The sequence below is a fragment of the Gallinula chloropus genome (genome assembly GCF_964237585.1).
Source record: "Gallinula chloropus genome assembly, chromosome: 17".
Taxonomy (NCBI): domain Eukaryota; kingdom Metazoa; phylum Chordata; class Aves; order Gruiformes; family Rallidae; genus Gallinula; species Gallinula chloropus.
The window spans coordinates 2,988,332-3,015,800 of record NC_140102.1 but is presented as its reverse complement, the minus strand read 5'-3'; the positions used below and the strand labels follow the sequence as shown (position 1 = coordinate 3,015,800).

Sequence of the window (27,469 nt, the reverse complement as noted above, 5' to 3'; positions counted from 1 at the left end):
ACATGTAATGGAAGAACTGTGCCCATCGGCAGCTTTTCTCTCCCAGAATAGCCTGGAAGAAGAGAGCAGTTCCATGAATGCATTCTGGATGCAGGCAGCAAAGACATGAAGGGGAAAGCAGATGAAACCATAAGGAAGTCTTTTAATCTGGATTTGGTCTTGTGATTGAAGGATGGTCTAATTAGCCAACAAAATAACAGTACTGGGACTCTCAAGGACACTGGAAGGACGTGGATGACGAGTTCTCAAGTGATCAGAAGTAAACATTAAATTCTCCTAGTTCATGCTGAAAAATCCCCTCTGGAAATCAGGATTACACCACAGGCAAAGGATGCATGACTACTCTTGTATCTAATTCATTACAAGCTTTAAACGCACAGGCATATGAAGGGGACTTTTCAACATTTGCACCTCCTTTCAAAGAGCAGTTGACCCACCTCCAAAGCAACATTTATGAAAATCATGTAACAGAATTGTCAAGCAGCAGCTTAACTTGCTCTTGCAGTGCTTAGAGACATGTTACATCTTCACTGCTCCCTGAAAGAGGAGCTGCTGTACTCACACATATGAGCTGGCAGAAATGAACCTCCTAAAATAAAAAAATCTCCTCCTGAAAACAACAGAAGTAACATAGGAGAGTGAAAAGGGGAATTAGCAGAGCTTTACAATCAGTTATTGTTTATTTAAATGAGGCAGGTGATGAAGCCTTAGTTCTGAACTGTCTCTCATTCTGCTGCAAATCACACAAATACACAGCCACAAGCCTCAGACCAATCGATTTTTACAACAAACCTGAGGCATTGATGACTTTCTCTTGACTCACTCGTGTCTAAGCTGAGAATCAGGCCATACACATCAGCCTGGGGGAAGCAGACTGCTTTCCCAAAAGCAGCGCTTCCACAAGTACCACCACAGTGCCAGGTAATCTTCAGCACTTATCTTTGCAGGTACAGCTCAGAGGGGAGGAAAAAACCTGGCAAAGAAAGTATATTTAATAAGGCTGGTGCTTTTCAGTTTGGCAACGAGTGCTCGTTTGGGAACTGTTAGAGGTCCGAGTCCCTCAGGTACACCTACAGGACAGAGCAGAGATGTTTTGCTTACTCTGTAGCAGGGTGCTAAGATGACTTTTTTCCTTACATTTAAGAAATTCCCAGGAAGATGAGTGGAGCAGTTTTTACAGCAAGGCTTTTCAGGAACTACTATGTCAAGAAGTAGATGGATATGCAAGTATTTCACTTCTTTACAGGGCAGGCAAGTGATATGACAGTGCATCCTGTCAGATCTTCCCTGGCATTTTGCAGCTACACTTGCTCTTTTATAAAGACCTCATGGCCAAAACCCAGCAACACTCACATATTTAGTGTTGCTGCTGTGCCAGACATACTCAGTCTTCAGTGCTTCACTTATGCTAATGCACAAGTCCTCTGCACATGCATACCCTGGCCTACACTGCTGGCACCTGGAGCGGCTGGGCAGCTGCACCCTCTCCTCTTGGTGGCCAGACAACAGGAACAGCTCCACTATATGCAAAGTTCCCTGGAAAAATGTATGCATTAATTCCAAGCTCTGAGCACAGCGAGCTGGCAGGAGCTCAGTCTGGTTTTACCCTTCACACTCATCAGTGGGATGAGTAGAGCTAAATATTTCTGCAGTTGTACTGAGCTCAGCCTGGTACCACAGGTCCAGCTGCTCACAGACTTACCTTCTTTATTTAAAGCAGAGCAGACACCAGGCTCATTTGGTATCCCTGGGCTCACTAATCATCCACTTCTCACTGTGGCTTCGAAGTGGCAGACTGTATGGTCCTTCCACTCTCCTCCCTTTTCCTGCTGGAAGCCCACATGTGCCATCATGCAGTTGCACTCAACTTCAAGACCTACTATGAAGAAAGCTGCACTTCTCTGATGATTGCCACTCATCCTCTCCCAGAGAGAGCAGGAGTGAGGAAGAAGGAATGCTCCTTTGTGTGGGATGGCATTCAGTGGGCTCCAGAAAGCCTTCTGAACTTCTCCAAGAATTACTTGCTGTGAGATTTTTTAGGTGAGTTATTAAACTCCCTATTTTCCCCTCAGGTGAATAAGGCTTGCCAGCCTCAGGAAGATGCCATGAGGGACTTGCTAAGATTATTCGTAATTTTTTCCAGAAGCAGAGGTGATCCTCACCATGCAAAATCACATTATGGGAAGAGAAAAGCTGATTACAGGATATGTATAGTTCCTCCCTGGGCTCTTCTCCAGAGAGTCTCATTTTATCTTTGTGTATGTGTGCAAGTATTTCAACAGCCTGAGATACAACAGCTAAGAAGAGGTTCCCCAATACTTTGATCTTTATTTGTTTGAAACTCAGGAGTCCACACAACAGAGGGAGAAGGAAAATGAAAAATGTGAGATTTACAACAGGACCATGATTGCTACAAAGTCTCAGTTATTCACGCCCACAGGGCTGCTGGGGACCAAGCCACACTTCAGACTTGCTGGCTGCCATGTTTTCCTGCATAAAGCAGTTCTAAAAAAGAGTTGTTCTATCACCCTCAGATTTTGAGAGGAGATCTTAGCACAGTTTCATCTGGATCTTTGAGCCTTCTTCCCTCAGACATGTGCAAACAAGGGAGATTCTAGTTTCTTTGCACTTATAGATGGGTATGTGTCAATCCTGAAAGGCGTTCACAAGCTAAAATAAACCTTGCCACATTAGCAGACACTTGGAGACATCACACACATGGGCATCTGTGTCTGTCCTACCTGCTTCTTATGTACAAAAACACCATCCACAGAAGTAGCCTGGCCAACTCATTTCACCAAGTACTTTCTTCTAAACCCTTATAGCTGGCTAGCACGTAAATGTTGCTATTTAGGCTCTTGGGATTACAATTTCTCACTCCCATATCTACTTCTAAGTCTTCAGAAAAAAAATGCATGAGCAAAGATAAATTTCCAATGTATCAATGTAAGCTTCTTCCTCTTTTGCACAAATTTTTAATAGACTGCTCCTACTACAGAAACACCTTATTTCTCATCAAAATTTAAAGTTCATCTACTTTAAGCAAATCTGTCTCTTTCAGCTAAAAGTTGCCTAGCCTCAGGGATTCTTTACCAGATGAACAGATGATCTTTTTAACACCTTTGAGTTTCTGACTTTCATATTTTTCATTAAATCAATCTCCCTTTCATGATTTATATCTATGCCAATGCCCAATTCCATTACAACTCACTCTTCTGCTTTCCCAATTTTGCTCTATTATTCTTTTTTGGGGTCTATAATGTCATTTTAGTGGTTAACTCATAGGCTGTCATTTCACATTTATGAACCAAAACACAAATGTGCATTGTTACTTTATTTTTATGAAAATCTATGATAACTAAGGCACTGACTCAATTTCTACCACGAAGTGTTATGTTTGATTTCATGATATCTGCCCTCTAACCTCCATCCCTCCAAATAAAGTTGTATATCTATATTTACATATTGGGATCATTACATTCTTTTATATCCCCATCCCAAAGACTTTAGAAGCTGCAGAATGGATGTAGGCAGGAGTTTAATTAGAAACTGTTCTTTTCTGTAGTTCAGGCTACATTTCATGTGAGAGGGAAAAATATGGCTCTAACAAATGAAAGACTTGATGTAACCACCAAAGAGCCCCAGGCAGGCTAGATAAGTGTTAGTGGAACAGACAATTAGACAGTGGGAGCTCCTGGTGGTGCCCCATTCCCTAGGAAGCTGACATTCATTTTATATCGGTTTATATCTTTGTAACAAAACCACTCTCAGTAGTTTGCCTCTGTTTTACAACGATGCCAGTGCAGGCAGAAATGGATTATTTTCATCAGGTTTTTTTCCTTATTTCCTTCTTTGAAGAGCAAGGAGTATCCTCAGAGAAATGCTCAGATTGGTCTTGCTTCCCCTTGCTCTGGCTGACCTGCATTCCTGCCATGCTGTAAAGGGGAAAGAAAACACGAGGCTTTTCCACTTGCAGACAACTGGACTGGTCACTGCAGTGTCAGCTTCTGACAAAAGAGCCAAGTAGAGGATGTTCCCAGGGATAGAAAACATATCAAACTCCAGAAAGCCTGCCTGAGTGATGGTCTCATTATGATTTAGCTCATTAAAACTCATTAAAACATAGGGCAGCCCTGAAGCACCCATGAAACCTGCTAGCAGAAAACAAGTCTGCAAAGGGACGAGGTTCCAGAAGGCATAAATGTGCCTCTCAATTCCTGTGCACTGCAGATACCAGGTGGGTCTGAACAGAGGGGTTTGCATCTGAAGCATTTGCAAAAGGAAAATAAAACAAGAGCTGAGCACAGAGTCTAAGGATTCAGCAGAATTTTCTATACTTAGTGCAGCTGGCTGGTGGATGAGAGTTTTTCTCCTTTTGGGTAGGGGGACATCACCTGCTTACTGCCATGTTCTGATTTCACCTTGATCATGCACTTAAACTGAGCACTTGAATTACATTTTCCAGTGTGTGCTCAATTCCCATTAGACTGGGCAACCTCAGCGACCTTAAATCACATTGAAAACCTCAGCCTTACAAGCAAGTTTCTTTGGATCCTGTCACTGAACAAAAACACAGTAAATGACAGATCAGACACAGCTAATTATTACCACATCTGGGGATACCCACTGTAAAACAATGGGCAGCTTATGGCCCTGAAGGATTGACATCGTCCTGACATATTATAGCAACCTCTGGCTAAAGCATATGATTAAACATAATTGTCTAAACTAGAAGTTTGTAAACAGCTGATCATTTCACCCTTCACAGTGTGTAAAGCAGACAGCTCCTCTCTTGCTAATGAATGGTAAAGAGATCAAGAGATCCACTGTGGATCTACCCTCTACCAGCACAGTAAGAGATTATTTCTTTGTTCACAGAATCACAGCATTGTAGGGGTTGGAAGGGATCTCCAGAGATTATCAGGTCCAACCCCCCTGCCAAAGCAGGGTCCCTAGGACAGGTCACACAGGTCAGCATCCAGATGTGCCTGGAATCTCTCCAGAGAAGGAGACTCCACACCCCCTGGGCAGCCTGTCCCAGGGCTCCCACACCCTCACTGTGAAAAAGTTCTTCCACATATTGGTGCAGAACTCCCTGTGCTCCAACTTGAGGCCATCGCCCCTTGTCCTGTCCCCACAGACACTGAGAACGGGCTGGCATTTTCCCCCGTGTCCCACATTTCAGGTATCTATAAACATTAATAAGATCCCCTCTTAACCTTCTTTTCTCCAGGCTGAACAGCCCCAGTTCTTTCAGCCTATCCCCATAGGGGAGATGCTCCACTCCTTTAATCATCTTCATAGCCCTGCACTGGACTCTCTCCAGGAGATCCCTGTCCCTTTTATACCAGGGAGCCCAGAACTAGACACAATATTCCAGGTGGGGCCTGACCAGGCTTCTGGGATCATCTTGATTCCTTTTCCCAAGTAATTCCTGATTTATCTTTTCTACAGCTTTTCTGTGTTGAGCACATTTAACGTCTCATTTTATGAGCTTGTTTTTCTCAGAGCTTCAACAGCAACAAACCAACCAACCAGCCCATGAAGAAAACTCTTATCAGTAATTAGCCCTGCTGGAGACCAGACGATAACTGTCAGATCTGGATGCTAAAAGGTGCAGGATAAGGCTACTCATACCTATGGACAGCTTTCCTAGCAGTCTGAGCTCCAAAGAAATGAATATCAACGAATACAGTCCATCTGAATCTACTTAGAGGAGAGAGAACAGGAGATGAGATTAGACACACACATTGTTTAACCTGGGAACAAAGGGCAGAATTTGGAAAGCTCCTTGTCAAGGTGTCTTCAAAAATTAGTATAGTACATACAACTGTATTGCCAGAGGGGCTGTTTCTTATCCCTTCTGCAGGCCTGTGTGAAATCCTTGTGATGAAATTCTCAGCCCTAGGGAAACAGTTGCTTTCAAGATTTGTTACAAGCTTGAAGCTCAGCTCAGCATCATCAAAACGTGTGAAGAACTCTTAAGGAAACATGGGCTGACTTACAGCTACGGCACTGAAACAGCTAAAATTGGCTCTGGCTGATCTTTGCTTTCAGTATTAAGTTGGTGCCAAACTAAACCATGGAGTGATGGTGAGAGCTGTGCTTAGACACACCAAAAAATTCCCAATAAGGAATAGATTTTCTCTCCTCCTCATCAAATAAAGTGCAGAGCAATCCCATTAACTGCACTGGGCTAACCTTGGATTTTCAGTGGCAGAAATGAGAACCCAATCATTAGCTGAAATTGTATGTGTATATGTGAAACTGGCTCTGATTTTCTCTGTTAGTGACAGTCAAATGCAATTAATCTAATGCTCACAGGCAATGCTTAGGATGTTCAGTACACAACTGTTGTGCCTTTAGATGCAGAGGCACCGGGGCAAACGATACTTTGGTTCATTACTGAAGTTTCACTTCTCCCTCTCTGGCTGCAGTGGAATGAAATGGAGCATGTAATGGAACGTCATGTTCATAGGTTTCATTCCAGTATCAGCTCCAGGACTGCACAAAACCTCAAACAGCTAAAACAGCTTTTCACATGCTCACAAACGCTGAAAGAAATTGCTGAAGGCACTCAAATCCCAAAGTCTAAAGGAGATGCTCTAAATTTATTCAAACAAAACCCCTTTACAGTTGCAAAATAATTACCTGCTCACAAATAATCAGGTTATTTTAAATAGTCATTATACAGAAGAGATTATATAAGTCAGGAGAAAAAAAATCAGCTTTCTATAATACTCACCTGCTCTAAATACACGGTTATATTTTTAACTAAAATTCAAGAGCCATTAAGGCTAGGTTTTTTAGGTGCTTAGGTTTCTAATTCCCAATTAAATTAATTGGATTTGAATGCCTAAATTGTTTCAGAAATCAGGCTTATCATCCAATAAGCAGTTAAACACAGCGATGCTGCAAAATAAGGCTGAAAGGGGAAAGTTGTGCAGCATTTCTGGGGGTAGCTGCTGTGGGGAAAATAAGAGCACGAAGTGTCTCCTACAAACACACACAACATCCATCCCATGGTATTAGAAAAGGCAACAGGCCAGATCCTCTCACAAGTGTAAAGCACAGCCACTAGTAGAGCTTATTATTTATGATAAACTGCACTCAGATAACTCCTTGCATTCTGACATCCCAAAGCACTTTTCAGGTGTGCCTTACTTGTTTACCTCCTTATGCTTTGGGAAATCCTTCAGAAGGACTACAGCAACTTTCTAAGTAATTGCAAAGAGAACAACTAAATAAAGTCCCTGGAAAACCAGGGAGGAGCTTGGAGCACAAGCCAGGACTACCCTGCACTCAACAGAATGAAAAGCTGCAAAAACAACCTGCCTCAAAACATACTCATTCTGAGCTACTTAAGGACAGCAATTTATTTTTATTTTTATCCTTTTTTTTAAATTTTTATTTTTAGTTATACCACACAAAAAAAAAAGCTGGAAAAGGATGAACCAGTCTTTCATAGGATACATTTGCTCTACCCAACCTTACCTAGCTCCCTAAGTGGAAGTTGAGCAATTCTGAAACTCTTAAAGAACTGCAGGATCTGGACATGCAGCCAATGGTGCTTATGAGACATCAGGGCACCACTAGCTGTTTTATTGTCTCAAACCTTTCAGAAAAGGCTTGGAATGGCTAAAAGGCTAAAAACTAGGCCCAAAGGGTGAGTAAGGGCAGAAACATAGAGAAGAATATTTAAGAGACAGCAGGCACAGAACAATAGCAAAAGCAGCAGCAACAGCTTGGAACAGCTGGGGAAGTCCCTACAGAAGAGCTGCAGGAGGAGCAAGAGATGGGGCTGAGTTAAGGCGATGGGTGGGCTGCATGTCACTAGCTGTTAGTGACAACAGCAGCTAACAGAGTTAAGCACTGGACAGAGAAGTCTATCCAAAGGGGGACACATCGTCTCCCATATGTTTGTCTTTGAATTCATTTTCTTGCACATTTATAGAATGGAAAAAAGACAAGAAAACCTACTTCAGGGAGATAGATGTTTCACCACTACAGCTGTAGCAGGACACTGATCTGCAAAGTTCCTCTCTGAATTTAGAAGTGCTGTGGACTGTGCTCCAAAACTCAAGTGTTGCTTTCCACGGTACTAAGGGAACTGTTCACCCTCTAGATTTGTGTCTGCATTTCTTCTCTCCTTATTAATTAATCCTTGGCCTGGTAAATAGTGAGCATGATTATCTCTCTAAAACAGAACAGAAAAATTATTTGAAAAGTACCCTACTTCAGTGGATCAGCCACAAAGGTCTGAAGCTTACCTTGCTTAAGTTAACTCATATAGCCCATAGCTTGAGGTACAAAGTCCTTGCCCTTTAAGCTTCAGGCAGAGGGTTACATACTTGCCTCACCAAGGTCCTAGAAAGTCATGCCTAATGGTCCAGACGGTGGATAAAAGGGCAGAAGTCTTCAGTCAGCACACCTGCACAGCCTCTGTTACATAAGGAATCTGGAAATATTTCTAAATCCTTACTCAGCCATTAATATTTTATCACTATGGTAATTTTTACGTGCTGTGATTAAGTTAAATTTAACAGGAGTGCTTCCCAAAGAATCTGTGCTCTGTGCTACTTAGTGTTATGTATATTATTAACAACCATAATGCTGATGCTTAGATAGTACATTTTATGTAAAGATCTCAAAGCATTTTCCAAGGATTTAGTATTAATGCTTTTTATCTGTCAAGGTAATTCAGAACCATTATACATCTTTTGTATGTGTCTATGCTGGGGCAGATCAACTAAATGACATGCCAAAGATCACAATAGCACACTGATGTCACAGCTGAAGGCATATGCCAGAGCCCACACTATAACCAGCACATTTCCATGCAGCATCTGAAAACCCATCCAATGGCTTATCCAACTGTTATCCAATTTCACAAAGGCAGAGGGAAAAGAAATGAAAATCAAGTACCACATGCTGTATGCAGACTGAGCTCTTCTTAGAACCTGCAATGCTAAAATCCCAAGCCAGGTTTAGCCACTAACCTTTCTTCATTGCCAGTGAAGAAAAGAGAACTGGACATGATTATGAGCCCAGGCTCATTATGTCCTTTTGCCTCCTCAGCCTTCCTAACATCTGGAGGCTTTTTTTACCATCACATATAGATGTCCTAAATAAACCCCTTGTTCTCCCAATTGCTTCTGAGAACTCTAGGAGCCTTCCAAGTACCCCACAGATAATATTCAGGATATTCCAGAGCTGACCAGCAGTTTCTCTGCTAACTCCAGACCACCAGCCTCATCTTCAGCTATTATAAATCAATATAGCACTGACACAGTCGTGGGACCTAAGCAAAATTATATTGGCTGAAAACACCTCATCACATCTATTTTTCCTTTAATAAAGCTCATCCCTTCCATAGCTAATACAACATCTGGGCAGTTCTGCAAATGATAAGCAAAAGCCAAGTCATTCAGTGGCTAATGCTGTATCTGATGTGTGCAGAAAAATCCTAAATTGGGCTGAGAAGACACTAATTTAAATGGCAAGTTGTAACTTTTTACTGCATGGTAACACAGCAACACGGAGTTTAGGGTCATGATCTGGAGGATGGCTTAGAGAAGGCACAGAGAGCTATAAATACCACATCTAAAAGAAAGCAGCAGACAGTCACTGGAAATGAAGAACACAAGTTAAAGGGAATTTTTTTAAAAGAAAGAATCACAACATGATTAATGCAAAGTTCCTGTTTTGGAGACAGGTGCTATTGGATGATCTGAGCCCAATTTAGTTTTCTGTTATGTCAGTGTAACATCATGTGCTTCAGTAATGCACCTCTGGCTTTGCCCAGTGCAATAACACAGACAACTCATTTCCTTTTGTATTCAGCCTGTCTGCTCCTTCCCTCCTCAGCACATTTTTTCTAGAGATTACCCAATCTCTTCTCCTTGAGATGATGGAGCACTTCTCAGTACTGGGATTCAGTAAACAAGTGATCTGGGTTTTGAAAGCAGCTAAAAACCAGTAAAATCCCTAATCCCCATTGAAAGAGAAAGTGATTTTGATATTCCTACACAGGTATCTTTCACTCTACAAATCTTAAACTCAGAAACAGATGAGGCACTTAGAAGATCTTCCTCCCATAAGTTCCTGAGCATCTTCACTGGTGGGATTCAGAGGCACAGCTCCAGGGTAAGCCTTTTACATGGGTGTTACCAGGCTAATGATGTGACAGCATGGGAATGCCTGAGAAAAGCCATAATTTCACATCTCATTTAAATGAACACACAAGAGGAAGAAGCACTCCTGACCACCTCTCACCCCCAGCTACTGATTCCCACTTCAATGTCACTTCCTTCCCGGTGCTGTCTCAGGCATTGTGAGCACCTGAAATGAACTCAGCCAGAGACCTGAGCAGGCAGACAGCTCATTCACCACCAAAAAAGACCCCAAATATTACTAATTTTCACTCAGCCAGAGAGACAGTGGTGGCAGATCCATGTTGGTTAGTTTTAAACAGCCACAGAATTGCTCCTTAGCAATCATTTAACACATTAGGGACTTTCATTGGCCCCTTTTGGCTTCAGTAAATGATTAAATCTGCTCACTCAGATCCCCTTGGGCAGCACTGTTTGGATATTCGTTAGATTTTGCTTCATCCTTTTTATGGATATAGACATATTCTTCCTAATAAAGGAACAGAAATACCATTGTCATCCCTGGCTCAACAAGAGACATGTTCTTTCCCACTAAACACGAAGAGACAGATTTCTGGGTGTCTTCTGTAGAATTCTGAGGAAGTCTCAATTCAGGAATTATTTGGATTTTTCCATTACTGAAAAGTTTTGTACCTTAGAAGCTTTTCATAAGTATAAAGAAACTGTAGTCAGTAGCAACTGCAGCAGTCACACTGGGATTTTTCACTACGGATGATTACAAAAAGGCAAACAACTCCACACAAACCTTGTTACTTCTCAAGATGCATATCAGAATGATGAATTGGCAGAATATGAAAGAGACAAATCCAGTAACTTCAACAGCCCTAGGTGAGTTTCAGATGATTCCTGGGAGATGTGGCACTGTTATATCAGTTCTACATTCAGAACTCACCTTTGCCATGCCTGCTCTTCATACCAGAGAGAGATTAAAGCTGTTCTTGCTCCCTTTAGAGCCAACATCAACAGCACATGGACTGAACTCAACAGTTATTATTACAACTTTTATTTTTGATAGCCCATTTTTCTGAGTTTGGCCTGTCTCCTAAAGCAGATCAGAAAAAGTATTTTCTTTTTCACATTTGCTTCATCCTAGGGTGAAAAGTTCAGAAGGATTCTGATGTCAGGAATACTGAAACTGAGTTGAAATGACAGGAGAGGATTTCATCATTTTCTATCAAAATGAAATGTTTAGACATCACAGAAAATAAAAACATCTATTTGCTGACAAATCAAATGTTTGTTTCAAGACAGATCAAAATTATCTGGGATGGAAACAGGCAGTTCAGATGGTGAGAGAAAGCACATTATATTGTGGAAAACCACGGCACAAACTTGATCTTTGCTGAGACCTCAAGGCAGAGATTTATTTTCCCAGTATAAAATTCAGCCCTACACAACCATATTCTATGCAAGTGTTTAATCTAGACAAAATCCCATTTGCTGATGGGAAAGTATTTACTTTGACATCATTTGGCAAACTCTGCTGATTGCATCTGCTTTGTCCTTATATTTGGGTTCTCTGAACACCAAGTGACCAAACCCATGCAACAGCCTCACCTGAATGTGATACTATCCATTCTAGTTAGCTAGTTTAATAGATGACTTCTCCTAAAACAGGGGCTTGCTCTTTCTCATGCTTCCCCTTCTCTCACTTTGCTTTGCCCCCACTGCAGGATGCTTTCTCTGCCTTCTGTCTTTCTCCTTCTACCAATTCACCAAAGCAAGCCCCAGGAAAAGGTGAATACTTGTCTTCCCCTTTTTGACCCAGTGAGCTGTTAGACTTAATCATGCCATAACATGCATCTAAAATCACCCTTTAGCTTCCCTAAAGCTCAAGAGATCCCAGGGAAGCTGGGATTCTTCACACTCTCTTGTTTTAACATGTCTGTGTGTCTTTGCAGTGCCTCCACTTCGGGTGTCTGTGCCTTTGACCTGCAGCTGTGAATGTTTTCCAGTTGAAAGCTGGAGCTGAAAACCAGCATCATCAACAAGTATGTGTTGTAAAAAGCCATCAAACGACCTGTCACTAGCAATAAGGTTGGGAAATCTGCAGCACTGGAACTGCCAATGCTAAACTAAGGAGCACATAAAATCCAGGCTCACTCGTCTTCTCCCTTTGATTTTTTACTCTGTCACTCCACTGACTTTAGAAGAATTCAACTTTCTCCTGAAGTGCACCAGTGTAAGGAAGAAGAGAAACAGCTGTTGAAAGTTTAATGTTTTCAAACACTGGCTGCTTCAGGCTATTTTAAATGCTCTGACACTTCAGCTTTTGTAAAGTCTGTCACTTGATTAAAAAGAAGATTTTTTTGCCACCTGTAAAACCACACTAGATGTTATTGAAAGATTTATTATAGTGATATTTTACAAATTGCCAAGTGCCTTCCTACCCCTTCTAATCCAGTCACAAGCAAACAGACCAAAGCAGCTACCAACCTCTTGCCTGATCAGCAGTAACTCCCTAACACATAGCTGTGGCTGGAGCTGTCTGGCTTTGTATTGCTACAACCACTTGATAAGACTCCCTGCCTGCCCTCCCTCCCTTTTGCATCCTTGTCCAAGACCTAAGGAAGGAACAAGATGCTCTAGAAGGAAATAAGCTAAAAGTATTTTGTTAGAAAAGCTCATCATTTTGGATAACACAGAGAATTTGGAATAGAGTCCTCTGCAAAACACACAGCATAATATAAAAAAAGGGCTAGAGAAACTGTCTCCTGTTCCCAGTGTTGGCATCATTCACTGTGTGGCTCCTGGCAAGTGGCTTCTGGACATAGCTGGGAATACATTGGAGTTTTTAGTTAACTGATCAAAGAAAATTAATCTAAAGGTGTTTTCATTTCAGGGCAACCAACATGCAGATTTTCAATTAACTCATCAAATTGAAAACCCAGAGCTTTGGAGACTTTTAGGCTTGTCGAGCCTTGAAAAAAATAGCCATTTTGAAATGGAAATGTCTTTTCAAAATGAAAAGTTGTTTACAGTCCTCTCCTCATTCTTGATTTAAAAGACCTTGAGAATTTCTTCCATATTAACAACTCAACTCAAGAAAAAAAAGTCTGCTCACCAACCTTGCCTTTCCATGAGGTCAGCAGAAGCTTTATCATCTAAATGGTCAGAAGATCTTTACATCACTTTGAATTTCTCACCTTATCTTTTCTGTGTCTCAGATTCTTCCTTGGGGAAACAGCATATAACATGCCTTCATTTTTTGGTGTGTTTATTCTATCACGGTGGACCAAATAATTTCAGAGAATCACTTGTCAATAACAATATTGTTTGGATGGACTAAATTTTGTCCTGACTTATTTGACCAAATTCAAGTAGATGCATTTCAGCTGCAAACAAGTCAGTGCAGAATTTGGTCCAACTCTTTAAAGTACTTTGAAGTCCCAGGTGAAAGAAGCAAATAATAAATGTGGGCCCTGAAACCAAAAGAAGAATGAGGTATCCTCATTCTGCAAGGAAATTGAGCTTAAACTCATCATTAATCAACACCAAAAAAATAGGAATAAAAGCTAAGCCACAAAGACATAATCGATCTGTTAGATGCTGCCTGACAGGTGCATTGAAAAGCAGCAAAGGTAAAGCCACAAAGGAAAGTGATCTTAATCTTCAGATTTCAATGGGCATTTAGAGCAGACTTTTTCTTCCATTTTATATTTACTACTCTAATGCCCAAAGAACAGAAACTCTAATTACTGTTGCATGCTGAAGGCTGCCCAGTAATTATGTATCTTTATCTTCATTAGAGAGGATGTCTGTGTATAAGACTTGGTCTGAAACAGAGCAGGGAAACTGGAAACTCAGAGTCACAGTTGCAATTAAGAGCTCACTTGAAGGTGGCGACTCATTTTGATGCTGTTGAAACCTGCCTCCTTACTGCAGAGGAGTGAACTCTGAGGCCTTTGCACAAGCCCAGAATGCCTTGATCTCTGACCAGTGATTTCCTGGTTTGACACAGGGCTTATCATTAGCATCACTGGGAAATGGTATCTATAAGAATAATATTAAGCACACCAGCCTTTATAACATATTCATCCACTTAAAATTAATAACATATATACACTTAAGCAGTACTACCACTTTAACATCTTTGCTGGGTTGTGTTGTGTACTACAGACTGCTGCAGATCTATATCAGGCAAAACCATTACACAATGAACTTGTCAAATCATTCTAAAGTAAAACTTCAGATAACAAATCTATTTAAAAAAGTATCTTCCAAATGATGTATTTGCTTTGAAATTCTTTTTTCCAGTTCTCTGAAAAAACTCAGAAGGTAGTTAATGAGTGAGTTAGACTTAGACCATTAACTTCTACAACACAAGGACCCCAAATAATTTCTTCCTGTTTTGAAACCTAGATTCAGTCCAACAGTTTGCTGTATTTGGCAGATTTACCAGCTTCAAAAGGGTTTCATAGAAGGAAAAAAAAAAAAGTCTCTATTAAGACAGCCAGAAAGACACATTTAATCAGAAAATATCAGCATGGTGGCTATTCAGATAAATAGAAACCCTGAGCAGATTCTAAAAGGGAAATGAAAGGACTTCAAAATTGCTTGGGATCATCTTGCATATAAGAAATTAGCATGAAGAGATGATTTAAACCAAGTGAAATTAGTGCAAAAATCGCAAATTTTTAAATCTTGGACCAAATAAAATCTTTTAAGAGATATTTCAAGAAAGATAATTTAAATCTACAACCAGCTCTATTCCTCAGTTACCCCACTCTGAGTTGTCACTCCCTCTGAAACATCAACTTACTGAACTTGTAGGTAAGTCACAGAATCACCAGGTTGGAAAAGACCTTTAAGATCATCAAGTCCAACCGTTTCTATCCTATACTAAAGAATATCCATAAGTGCCTCATCTACCCTTTTTTTACACACATCCAGGGATGGTGACTCACCCCCCTCCCTGGGCACTACCTGTTCCAGGTAAGAAAGGCCATAAGGAAGTCCCACACTCCCAACAGTTTCCCATATGGCTGTAACAACCAGGCACCTCCACTCATCTTTGCCTATAAAGGCAAGTCATGTCCACTAGGAAGAGTCTGTTTTGGCTCAGGGGCCCAGGGAGCCTTGCTTTGGAGCAAAACACTACCCTCTGCTCTTTGAATCCCAATTAAAATGAATGTAAGGAGGAGAAGGCTTAGCATTCCAGTCAGCTTTAGGCTAAGGCAAATTGCACAAAGGCCGAGTCCTCAATATGGTGCAGTTCACAAAAGTTAATGGGATAACAGTGATTTCCAGCAGCTGGAGGGGTGGCCTGCAGTATTTGTAATCATTTGGTGACACGCTGGTTATGCTAAAAAAAATTCAATTTTAACTTTTATTTGTTGCCATGTCTCTCAGTTCCTCTTCTCAAGTGACAGACAGAGATAAGTTAGTGAAAAGATAAGTGCTGCTGTAGACAAGCAAACATTTCTGACACCATGCTGGAATACTTTCCACCATATCTTCCACAATCATCACCACTGACCATGTCCTTCCACTACCATTAATGTCTGTTAGCTATTAACCAAACTGAGTATATTACAAGCTTTTAGTAGTAATATTGGTACAAGCTGAAAGCCTTCAAGTAGCAGCAATTTTCTTCACCCTAAGATTTCAGTAATAAAAAGGCACTTAAATGCATTCCTGCAAGCTCTCTCCTCCCCACTGGCTAGCAAAGTACACACTGTGAGCCAAAACTAAGTGTAGCAGTATATTATTGCCTGCCATTTATCTTTCAAGGAAGTTTAGGTTCTAGAGCTGTTATACAGAGTAAATCCATTGGTCAAATGTGTTATCCAGTATCTCTCAGTCTGTGGTTGGCAGGCAACATGTTTCCTGTGAGGCATCCTGGTAGCAATTACCACCAAAGAAAATTCCAAATTTAAAGCTAATGTTGTTTGCAGTAACTACTGGGTCAGAACCAAGATGACACGTGAACACTGAATCATAGAGGCCCCGTTCCAAAGTGGCAAAACAACTTCAGAGGAGTTACTTCCTCCTCTACAGAATCAGCTGACAACTTTCCTGCACAGCCCATAGAGCTGAAAAGTAAAAGGTAAAGGTGGAATGAACTCTGAAAATACCTCAAAAGTGGGAAGTGACAGACAATTCCAAGCATTTGAGATGCAGAATGGAAAATGTGTGATTTTCTGTTTGGTTTATTCCTCTACTGAGCCAATATACAAAAAGCAGTGATAAGAAACCTTTGTCTCCCAGCAATAAAGCAGGAAGGTGAAAGTACTTGTTACATTAGAACAGCACTGTGCTTCCAGGGCCTCTGCCTTTGTGCAGAGCACTACGATCCTACCTTAATGACATCTTCATCTGATGATCTGCACTCCACAGATTCGAGAATATCGGTCACAGTCCCATCATCTTCCACAGAGACCACTTTGACAGGGACAGCCACTGTTTTCCCAGTGAGAATAGCAGTGTTCAGGATCTCTGCTTCCTAAGAGATCAAAAAAAAGCACACTTAGTTAATCAATGTTGCTATTGCTCCATTAGTACCAGCTATATTCAACTCATTCCCTCCCAACCACTCCCTCCCAAAAAGGAAGGATGCTACAAAGGACCAGGGCTCTAAAGCAGCAGAGCTCTGCTGTGACCAGTGTCACATCGTTGTGATGGTCACTGCAAACTGCAATCCTTCTGTTTGATTTATCACTTCTAATTTAAAAGCACTAAGTTCTGATTATATGAAGAACACAAGACCAACCAGTTACCTGGGTGTCACATCAACTTTGGACAGCAGATATCACTGACTTGTGCCAAGATATGCAGAGAGCAGAAATTGGTGCCTGAATTACTCTGCTCCTCATTGCAGCTACTGCTCATTCCTGGAAAGGTCTCTGAGCTTTTCAGCAGCGTGTCTGCAAATCATGGGCTATCCCATAGAACAAGAGGCTCTTGATTTCAGCTGGCTCCTGTGAAATGAAGGCTTCCAAAGCCCCCAAGTGCTAGCTTCCCATTATCTTAATAGCTCATGCTATGAGCTCTGAGACTGACCTGATTTCACTTGTGGAAGACAACAAAGTAGGAGACCGAATACAAGTTACAAGAAGATGATGACTCCCCCTACTGCCTCTTGGGCTAAAGAGGAGAAGCTGAGATTCCTCTCATCTGAAGGATAAAGATCAAAAAGACCTTTTCCTATTACTTAAAGAAACAGATACACTTTATTCAGAGTCAAAGTAATATTTAAAGAAAGAAAAATCCCACTCCTGTTCTTTTGATAGCTGCTTTGCTAAAGTTTCCCCATCCTCACCATGAACTTTAGGGGAGGGTGAAATAGGATTTCACAAAACAGAGAACTTAGGAAGAAAATCCTCTCCCTCCCTCAGCACAAAAGCCCTTCAGATATTTTGAAATTATAATTCATCCAAAGGTGAGAATACCTGCATGTCCTGCAAGACCCTTCTGTCTTGAGGTCACATTTTTACTCAGTAGAGAACACAGTATTCAGGCAACTGGGATCTCAGACAGTTTTGCAATTAAGTTTCCAGGTTTTTTTCTTTTCTTATCTGGGCTTTGCAGCAAAGTTACTGCATGCAGGTTATTTAGATGCTTTTGCCACTCTCCTATAGACCCTACAGAGCTTCAGATGGGGACAGCTTGCCTGAACAAGGACTATTGAGCATCCAGGAGAACTGCAGAATCCAGGCATCAGGTCCTGATTTTGCAAACATTTGGGCACAGACCTCATTTCACTGCTTGGGACTGTCTGAGGCTGTACCAGCTACTTGCACCTAGTACAAAGCTGAAAAGACCCGCTCCCCCAAGCCTGAACCACCCTCTTTCTCCAGTTGATACATTACACTGTGACCCTTGCAATTATTTTATAAAGCAAAGGGAAGTTTAATAACGAAGTCTTTGAAACAGTGTGATTAATGAGGGCTGCTTACCAAAGCAAATGTAATTTCCCCTGGCAAGAGCCAGCAACTGAGAGAGATTCACACAAGCTTCACGAATTTCTTTAGCGTTTCCCAATTTTCCAAGTGCTGGCTTTGGACATCCTGAGTACAGTCTGCATCCTAATACATCTCCTGCCTGCCACTTTCTGGAAACACATGTTAAAACAGGCTACTTCATCCTCAGCTATTTATTTCACTGTCGCTACCCTGTTTTCCTTCAGAGCTACCTCCTAAAAGCATGTACATAGCACATCTAATCCTCAGGGAATTTCTGCATGTCCAGAGTCTCTACCAGCTTCAAAGCTCAGTAACATGGTCACAGGTCCTGTCCAGAGCTTTCTGTCAGAAGCTAAAGGACTGACAGATCTATACTTAACCCAACTGTGTGAATAATTGCAATGACTTCAGTAAGAGTACTTCAGTGCAAGGAGATGAGCACATTCACACCTGATTCTGTCCTAAGGAAGCAAATTCATCTGTTGTCTCTATCCAAAACCAAACAGCCCAGATTCAAAGTTTGGTAGTTGCTGTCTGTGCCCATGTTGTACACCATGTTGTTCAGAAGCAGCACACTTCCAGAGCTGTGCACAGTCCGTATCCGTAATCTCCAAAACAATCTTTGTCCCCTCTCTCTCCAAAACAAATGATGGGGATGAAGGACAAGAATTAAAGCCTGGAGTTCCCACAAACACCTACGGTGATTTTCTACCAGCAACTCCTTGTCCTGTCCTAGGAAAACAAACCCACACAATAGTTCTTTAAAGGAGAAGAAGGGTGAAGCAAGCTGGCAATGCTCCCAAGCCGTGCTTCTCTATGCTGAGCTGTATGTTCTGTTTGCAGAGGTTTCAGTACCTCTACACGTACGGACTTGGAGGATGATGACTTCAGGCCCCTGGTTTGCATCTCACCCTTAAACAGAGGCATAATGACCATTTACACCAATTTACACAGCAGGGGCAGAGTAAAATACTTCTTCTGTAATTTGTTTAATGGCTACAAAGGGCTTAATGCTCCCCTGAGAAAGCACATAAAAGTTATTTCATTTTGAGGAAACAAACATGATACTTCTTTAGCTATATAGAGATTTATAGTTCAGAGTCTCAGCATGTGAGAGCTATAAATCTAAACAGTTACTAATTTTAAAGTGTTACTTTTCACTGCTTAAGTGATAAAGGATTCTTCCCAAGAAATATTATGTTCTTCATCCACAACTAACATAGATTACAGGAGATACAATGTCAGGGCATTGCAAGATGGGAGTAGTTAGGCACTTGCAGAGCTATAGCCAAATATTTTAATGTCTAAAAGTTGATTTCCTGAGCAGCTATTAAAAAGGTGCTGAACCTTCTCTAAGAACTATGTAGAATATCTCTATAATTCACATACACCAAACCCCCTAGTAACAAAATGAAATGATAACCAGAGAAAAGCCATGCCTCTCCATGTAACTGAAGAGGAAGACCAGGTAATCTTTATTCTGAACTTGCTACCACCTTAAAAAAATAGTAGTATTTTTAAAGAAGATTCTGGAATGAGCATTCTTTGCCTACTGAAGAGATTCATATTAAATAACTGAGCATATTAAGCCCTCCAGCAGAACCGTATTCAGAAGATGTACACAGTAAGCATCTATTTAAGTAGAAATGCAGAAGTGAATACCTATTAGTTTTTGCAGTTTTAATTGGTAGCTTCCCTGCAATTTAATTTCCCTTTGGATATCTTTTGCTTTAAAATTCCTGAGGTGAAAGAAAGGACTTTAACTATATCTTGATAAATCTGAAAGAATTTCCTTTTCTTCCCCTATTTCTCTTCCTATACACAATATTTCCCACTGTTTGTATTAATAATGACTTTTAAAACAAATAAATACATGATGTATATCATGTATCATATATATATATTAAATAAATAAATAAATGTATTTATTTTAAAACAATAAATACATTTAAAACAAATAAATACTCATGCTTAGCCCCACACCAGATCTATGTGACAAAGGGAAGTTTAATACTGTCAGCATTCTCTTCCAAAAGCACCTGAGCATGATTCAATGCATCACTTTAACGCTGAATCCCTGTTAGCCCTCACAAACCCCGTGACACCACGAGCAGCAGCGAGCAAGGCACCAGCTTGTTTTCCAAAAAAGACCTGCAGACATGTATCCTCAAAATAACTTGGACTGATCTGCAGCTCATATCCTTCAGGAGAAAAAAATAACTCGTCCTACTACAAAACACAAGGAAAAAAGTATCTGAAAGTCCCTACAACCCTACAACACACGTTCTGTAAGCACAGCAGATCTCCAGTTACATTTTTTTATTATACTAGTGGAATATATTTTTGCAGGATAAATTTCTAACTCCTAAAATCAAGCATGTTCCTTTTTGGTTTTAATAGGCATCTTGGCTTTTGGGTTTCCTATGCACAGAGTGCAATAGGGAAGAGAATAAAATGATCATTGAAATCTTCTGAAGTTCAGGGCTCATCACCAAATGGGAATGAATGGCTGCTGGGAAATCCCTCCCATTTGGCTCTTGCTAATATCCTCCATTTCCCACCTTTTTTTCCTCATTCTTTTCTATTAATCAGCCTGTGGAGCATTAATCCAGGGTACCACCTTGAATCCCTTCACTCTTTATTTTAAAAAGGCCTAGACTTTCCTCCTCCTCAGCCAGGAGCCATCTTATTTATATCAGAGAACCCACGCTCCAGTCATGCATAACTAATTTCAAATCTTATTTAGCATCAAGTCTCAGAATTAAGAAGCTAAGTGACAGCTGTTTAATTAACTCCTTAAGCTGATTAGAAAGCATTACAGAAATCCCCCCAAGGAAGAGTTTATAACTGTCAAGAGAGCCTAAGGCCATGTTAATGCTTCTGTTTAAATTTAGTAAGCTTCTAAACCAATAAAGTCCAACTGCTTGACATCCTCATGGATGTGGTCAAATTCAGCTTTTTTCCTCGTGTTGCCACTGCAAGGATGGGAAACAAAAACAACATAGAAGGGATTTGAAAAGTCAGAACGCAGCAGCTGAGCAATAAAGCAAATAGATGCATCTCTCTAAAGGAGCTGCTCTGAGTTCATACGGTCTAACACTCGATTATGCTGGATTAGTACTAAACGCTGGAGTAAAGCTGAGCTTGCACCTTAAATGCAGAGTCATCTCCCAGCTTCTCCTTGCAAGCACAAAGGTTTGTTCATTGGTACTTAAAGCTTAAATCCACCTTTAATGATAAGATTATAGCAGCTGAAGTACAAGTTTTAGAAGCAGCTGGTGGGGCTAGATACATGGTGGTGCAGAGGAACTGAAAATGCTCCAAAGCAGATTTCTTCAGTTGTGGTATGGTCAGCTCTGAACTTGCAAACAGCCTGAGTTCAGTTCCTAAAATACCATAGTGCTTGGTCTGAAAGCTTGTAATAAATAAAATATAATTCCAATTCTTTTATTTGCTCTCTGGTTTCCAAGCCTTGAGGATGCCCAAAAAGATTTTCTTGAAAAATCAGCCATAATTCTTCTGTGTCCAAAGAAACACAGAAAACGGGGTCAGAAATAACAAAAAACAATTTGTGAGGCCTTTACTATAAATGGAAGGGTTGTAAGTACAAGTTGAAATGCTGGAAGTGTGAGAAATGAAGGTGAAACCTGAATGCAAACATGTGAACAGACAGACATGAGCTCCAACATGAGCTGTTTGCTTTGATGTGTGCACCTTTGTGCAGAGTGAAGTCTGAAGTCACTGGGAATGGGAGAGAGAAAGGGGGATATAAAAGCAAATGAATCACATTTAATTTAAGCACCTGCTACTTAACTGGTTTCCTTTTAGCTCAGTACAGGCAAGATATCTGCAGTCAGATGTGCTGAGACAGGGTTAAAAAGGAGCATAACCAGAAACCACGTTTCTCTGGAGGTATCTATCTACCTGCTGACTCCATGTCTGCCCCACAGCTCGTAGAGGGGAAAATGGATTTTGTTTCATAGCAAAATGTCACTGCAAAACCATTGGTAAGAAAGAAACAGGGGGCTGAATCAATGCCTGAATATATTTTTCATTCCCTTTTTTCTTTCAGTCTGAGATTCCTTGAAAAGTTTAGGCTGCAATGCTGGGAGGGGGGGGCTGACTCAGCCTCCTGCTCCTCCTCCACCCAGGGCAGAATCAGTGCCACTGAGTGAGCGGGTTTGGCAAGGATGAATCACAGAATCCCAGGGGTTGGAAGGGACCTCAAGAGATCATTGGGTCCAACCCCCTGCCAGAGCAGCTCCCCAGCTCATATTGCACAGGGCGGCGTCCAGACAGGTCTGGAATATCTCCAGAGAAGGAGACTCCACACCCCCTGGGCAGCCTGTCCCAGGGCTCCCTCACCCTCACTGGGGAAAAGTTCTTCCCCATATTGGTGTGGAACTCCCTGTGCTCTGACTTGCAGCCATTGCCCCTTGTCCTGTCCCCACAGACAATGAAAAGGGGCTGCCCATTTCCCCTGCATCCCATACTTAAGATATTCATAAACATTAATAAGGTCCCCCCTTAGTCTTCTTTTCTCTAGACTGAACAGCCCCAGCTCACTCAGCCTTTCCTCACAGGGGAGATGCTCCAGGCCTTTAATCACCTCTGTAGCCTCCTCTTGACTCTCTCCAGGAGATCCCTGGCTTTTTTATCCCAGGGAGCCCAGAACTGGACACAACACTCCAGGTGGGGCCTGACCAGGGCAGAGTAGAGGGGGAGGATCCCCTCCTGTGACCTGCTGCCCACACTCCTCCTTGATGTCCCCCAGGATCCCATCTGCTCTCTTAGCCCCCAGGGCACACTGCTGGCTCATGGACAACCTGTCATCTACCAGGACCCCCACGTCCTTCTCCGCAGAGCTCCTCTCCAGCAGGTCATCCTCCAGCCTGTACTGATTCCAGCAGTTATTCCTTCCCAGTTGCAAGACTCTCCACTTGCTTTTATTGAACCTCATTTGATTCGAGCAAATGAGCATGAGCAGTGAAACTGCATGAGCAGAGAAACAAAGCCAGGTACACATGCAAAGCACAACAATCCCACTCTGCAGTTAAAAACAGAGAACAGCCAATGGCTGGATTGTGCTGTAAGGAAAAAAAAAGCCACATGAGATAATCCTGGAGTTTGCCCCTCCTACTGTCACACACGGGGCATTCGGGAAAAACAACTAATTATATGTAATCTGGGAGTTAATGTCTGCAAAGCCCTTCAAGCTATTTCATATTCTTACTAATGAACTTTCATCTCTGTCTAGGTAGAATCTATCACTGCTGAGTTTGGAAGGGGGAGAAGAAAAGTTAAATATGTAAGACGTGCTGTGTGTAGTAAATAGGGAGAGAAGGAGCAAAATAACAGCTAGGTGTTACAAAGGGAAAGCTGGATCATTAATAAGATGACCAGCGGTGAGAGGTCTCTCGTTACACAGCCTGTAACATTCAGTAAAAAGCTCAAGAAGGAAAGAAAAACATCTGAGAAGCAAAATCCAGGTGTTGTGGTATCTGAAACAAAGATGCTGTTCACACACATGATTTCCCATGTTCCACATGTGTGCTGCTGTGACCAGGCAAGCCTGACTTGTGGGCACTGTCCGTTATTGCAGGACGTGATTCCACATCTCTGAGTGATGAAAAAGCCAGGAAATAAATCACCTCACCCCAAGAGAGAGAAAAATGCCTTTGCCTGGTGTGTCTCTCCTCCTTACCTTTGTGTCACGTATCTAGACTGGAATCACCTCAGAACAGGGCTCATCTTCCTTCTGGTGTTAGTGCAGCACCCAGTCTGCGGTTCAGATCTGAGCTCAAGCTGCTGAACCATCTACCTACAGGTACCAGATTTCCTGAGGGTGGAGCACGGCAAGCACACAGCAAATGCAAGAATGAAGTAGGGAGGAAAGGGCATTGCCTGTGTTTTGAGTGCTGTTCTTTACACCCCTGCCACTGGGGTAAAGGCACATAGAGTTTTAATGTTTTATTGGTAACTTTACAGGGCAGAAGTGTGCCATTTTAAGCCTGAATTTTCTGCTAAGGACCTCTGGGAGTAGGAAAACTACCTAGAGAGGGAATAAACTATTTAGACTGTTTGTGACATAACCAGTAAACTACCCAAGCCATACTGGTTCTCCTTTACGCTCTGGTAGCTAGGAAGTCACATCCTCCTGTAAGAGTTCACTTTCTTCTAGCTACAGATTAAATGCAAATTTTAATTTGTCTAAGGTTTAAAATGACAAAGTCCCTTTAACACTTTGCTGTCTAACATTCAGGAATCGTGCTAGCTTACTTTTGGCAAGTCCTCCTTTAGTGTGTTGGTGGTTTGCAGTGCTAAGCAGGCTACCGTGATCCCAGGGATCTGTCGTGTACATTGTCTGTTTATCAAAGTCACAGAGCTATGAAGTCTGTGAATTCCTGGGCTGCAGTTCTTCAGAGAAATTGCTAATTAATTCAGAGGCTCCACACTGCAGCTCCATGAAGTTGTGCCTGTGTACTTGATTTTGGTCTCTAGGCAGACTGCTTTAGCTGATAATCAACAAGGTTTGCTCTTAAAAGCAAACAAACAGACGCGGGGAGGATTTCTTCTTCAGTTCTCCTAAGCAGGCTGCCAGCACCCCTAGCCACCATTGCAGGAGGGAAAGGCATGTCTGATTGTCAAAGGAAGGCCTTTCACAAAAGCAGAGCTGGGAGCTCTGGCCTAGGGTACACAGATACACTGTGTCTGATGCTGCTGAATTGCTGCGACTGGGGAGACTGGTAGGGACATGTCATGCGGAATTAGCTAAACCCAATCAGGATTTCACAGATGGGGTCAGTATCTCGGCTCCCGGATTGATGTGCCAGCATGAAGGCTCTTTTGATTCTCAGGCCTGCAGTTAGGAGGTGTAATGCAGAGGTTTGGTGCCTGCAGGGGGTTTTGGAGCTCTGTAAGGGGTGGACTATGGGATGTGATGTAGGGATTTCCAGGAACAAAATGAAAGCTCTAGGATATCACTTCAAAGAAAAGATGCCAATGAGACTCTAGCAATGCAATTTAGCAGAGTAAATATTTGGTGTGATATGTAGCAGAGCCAGAACGACTGGGGTCAAACTGACTGAATCAGCTTCAGCTCTCATGGAGGGAGGCATTAAAAATCCCAAAACAAATCACTGGCCTTGTTTAACATGTTCTGGGTTTTTTTGATTCTTTCTTCTACAGCTTGCTGTTGTTGTTCCCAGGCTGTATCCTACACTGCATGTGAATCCTTCCCACCTCCACGCTGCTCTAGCCCTTGTGCACTTGTTGGTCCAAAGGGAATACCAAGGACCATGGCCAGGGAGCCTCTTCCTCATCTGCTATACAGATCCTTGGGGCCTGGCCAACAAAGAGCAGATCAGGGCAGCCCCTGAGATGCAGAAATACCCAGCAGAGAAATTTGACAGGTTCTTTTCTGTCTTTCTCTGCTTTCCAGAGCCAGACAGCGATGAAATCTGCACACTTCCCTGCCTGCACACCCTGGCCTCTCCCCCTCCTGTGGCTGCTGCTGCGGGTGGTCAGGCAGGGTGAGGGTCCTGTGCCACCCAGGGACTCCCTCCTACCCCAGGCCACACTGCTCTGGCCACAGCCACACTTCTGCACTGTCACAGCAGCAAACACCAAGCTGAGAGAGCTGAGGCTGAGAAGGGGAGGTCGGGCGATGGAGGGGGTCATGGCAGAGAGCAGAGAAAGGGGTCAGGGAAGGGGGGGGACTACCACAGTTTCTCCAGAGAAGGGTAGATACTACCTAAAGAAAATATGGGAAGTGCTGCTCCACTTCACTTTGTTAAAGGACACAGCACTTCACGAGTTTCTGGATAACGCTGTACATATAGCAAAGTTTGCACTTGATGCTGGGCACAGTTGGTAACTTAAGCTGTTGTTTTAGCAAAGAGATGTCCCTGCTCAGGTTTGCTACTCTCCCACTCCATTGCCTCTTCTCTCACTCCCACATAATCACATGTGGGATGATGCCTGTTTCTGCCCTGACCGCTGTTGATAGACATACATTAGGAATGCATAAAGGAGTCAATGATCATATCAACTACATCAACTTCCTCAGAAAAAGATTTCTAAGTGCTTATCACAGAGGTATAATTAATGTCTTTATGCTACTGGGGAACGAGGTTTCCATAAAGGGCTTCTCCAGACCCAGGCCATGCAGGAACCATGCACCATCAGAGCCCTCTGAGATACACAAAACAGACGGGACAAAAGGACATTCAGTGTTTGTTTCCAAAGTTTAGATTGTTCTACTGTTTTACCAACAAACAAATTCATGCCTGAAAACAAATTCGTTATCCCTGCAATGTGTGATGATGCATCTGCTGAGCTCTGTCCATCAGTGCTTCACACAGAGGTTTGTTCATGCCTCCAGCCCTGCCATGAAGTACTGGTAAAGCCAGGAGCAATCCTGAGAGCTCTGTTATCCCATTTTCCCTGCTGCACATGGAAAATCCCAACAGCTACATGGATGATGTACAAAGCATGGTGGGAAGGCAAGGAGAAAATGATGTAGTGACAATGAGAAGAAAAAGCAGATTTGCATGGATGAAAGCTTCCCCAATGTGGCAGCTAATACAAGCTCCCATGGCAGAGCCAGAGAGCAAGGACTGAACTAGTTTTTCACATTTCTAAAAAGAAAGAGGTTTGGAAGGAACAGGAGAACTGGTGTTCTCCTGCTCCCCGTGCAGAGAAGTGACTAAGTTTCCCATTCTGATGTTTCCTTACAGATTGGCCTTGTGGCTTTGGTAGCACATTCCCATTTAGGAATGTCAAGCAGTAAGCAGCCTGAGCTAAATTGGGACCATCACAGGGGCCCTGGAAACCTGCCTCAGAACTCAAACTTCATTCACCAGCAGACTACCGGCAGAGCAGCAGGGAAGCCTGCAGCCCAGGGGCTCTGCTGGGTTAGTAATTAGCTCTTTAGTTGAGCTTTGAATAGAAACACTAAAATAAACAAAAGGGACATTTAGAAAAAAAGATGATGTTCCAGCTCCCATATGGCAAATGGGGCCAAAGTCTGCTCTGAGACATGTGACCATGGCCTTCAGAAGGACACCACGATGCCCAGGGCAGAATTTGGGTCACAGTTTGTCCTTAGAAAAAATCCATGACAGTGACTGAAGAAGGACGCTGGTCCTTGCCTGTAGTGACTGCAGAGGTTGTACCCTCACTCCCCCATGGGTAAACTGATCCATTCACTGTGTTATGTCCTGTGTTGAGAAGGGCAGGAACACTGTATTTCTACAAACAAAACTAGGCAAGTGCCATTTACCCACATGTAGCACTGCCATCTCTACAGCCAAGAAGCCCAAAGTTTCATCTCTTCACCTTTGGTTTTGGGTAAGGAGATCTGGATTGTATTGGTGGGGTTTTTTCCATATG

At 42.2% G+C, this 27,469-nt stretch overlaps 1 protein-coding gene across 1 annotated transcript in view; it reads right to left on the bottom strand.

Moving 5' to 3' along the window:
- Window positions 1-27,469, bottom strand: part of TMEM132D (transmembrane protein 132D) — a gene marked incomplete at both ends in the record, with an annotated part of 253,454 nt that overhangs the window by 25,687 nt on the left and 200,298 nt on the right. The window contains one exon of the mRNA XM_084272110.1: window positions 16,474-16,617. Within this exon, the coding sequence (XP_084128236.1) occupies window positions 16,474-16,617 (144 nt within the window). The remainder of the gene's footprint in view (window positions 1-16,473; window positions 16,618-27,469) is intronic.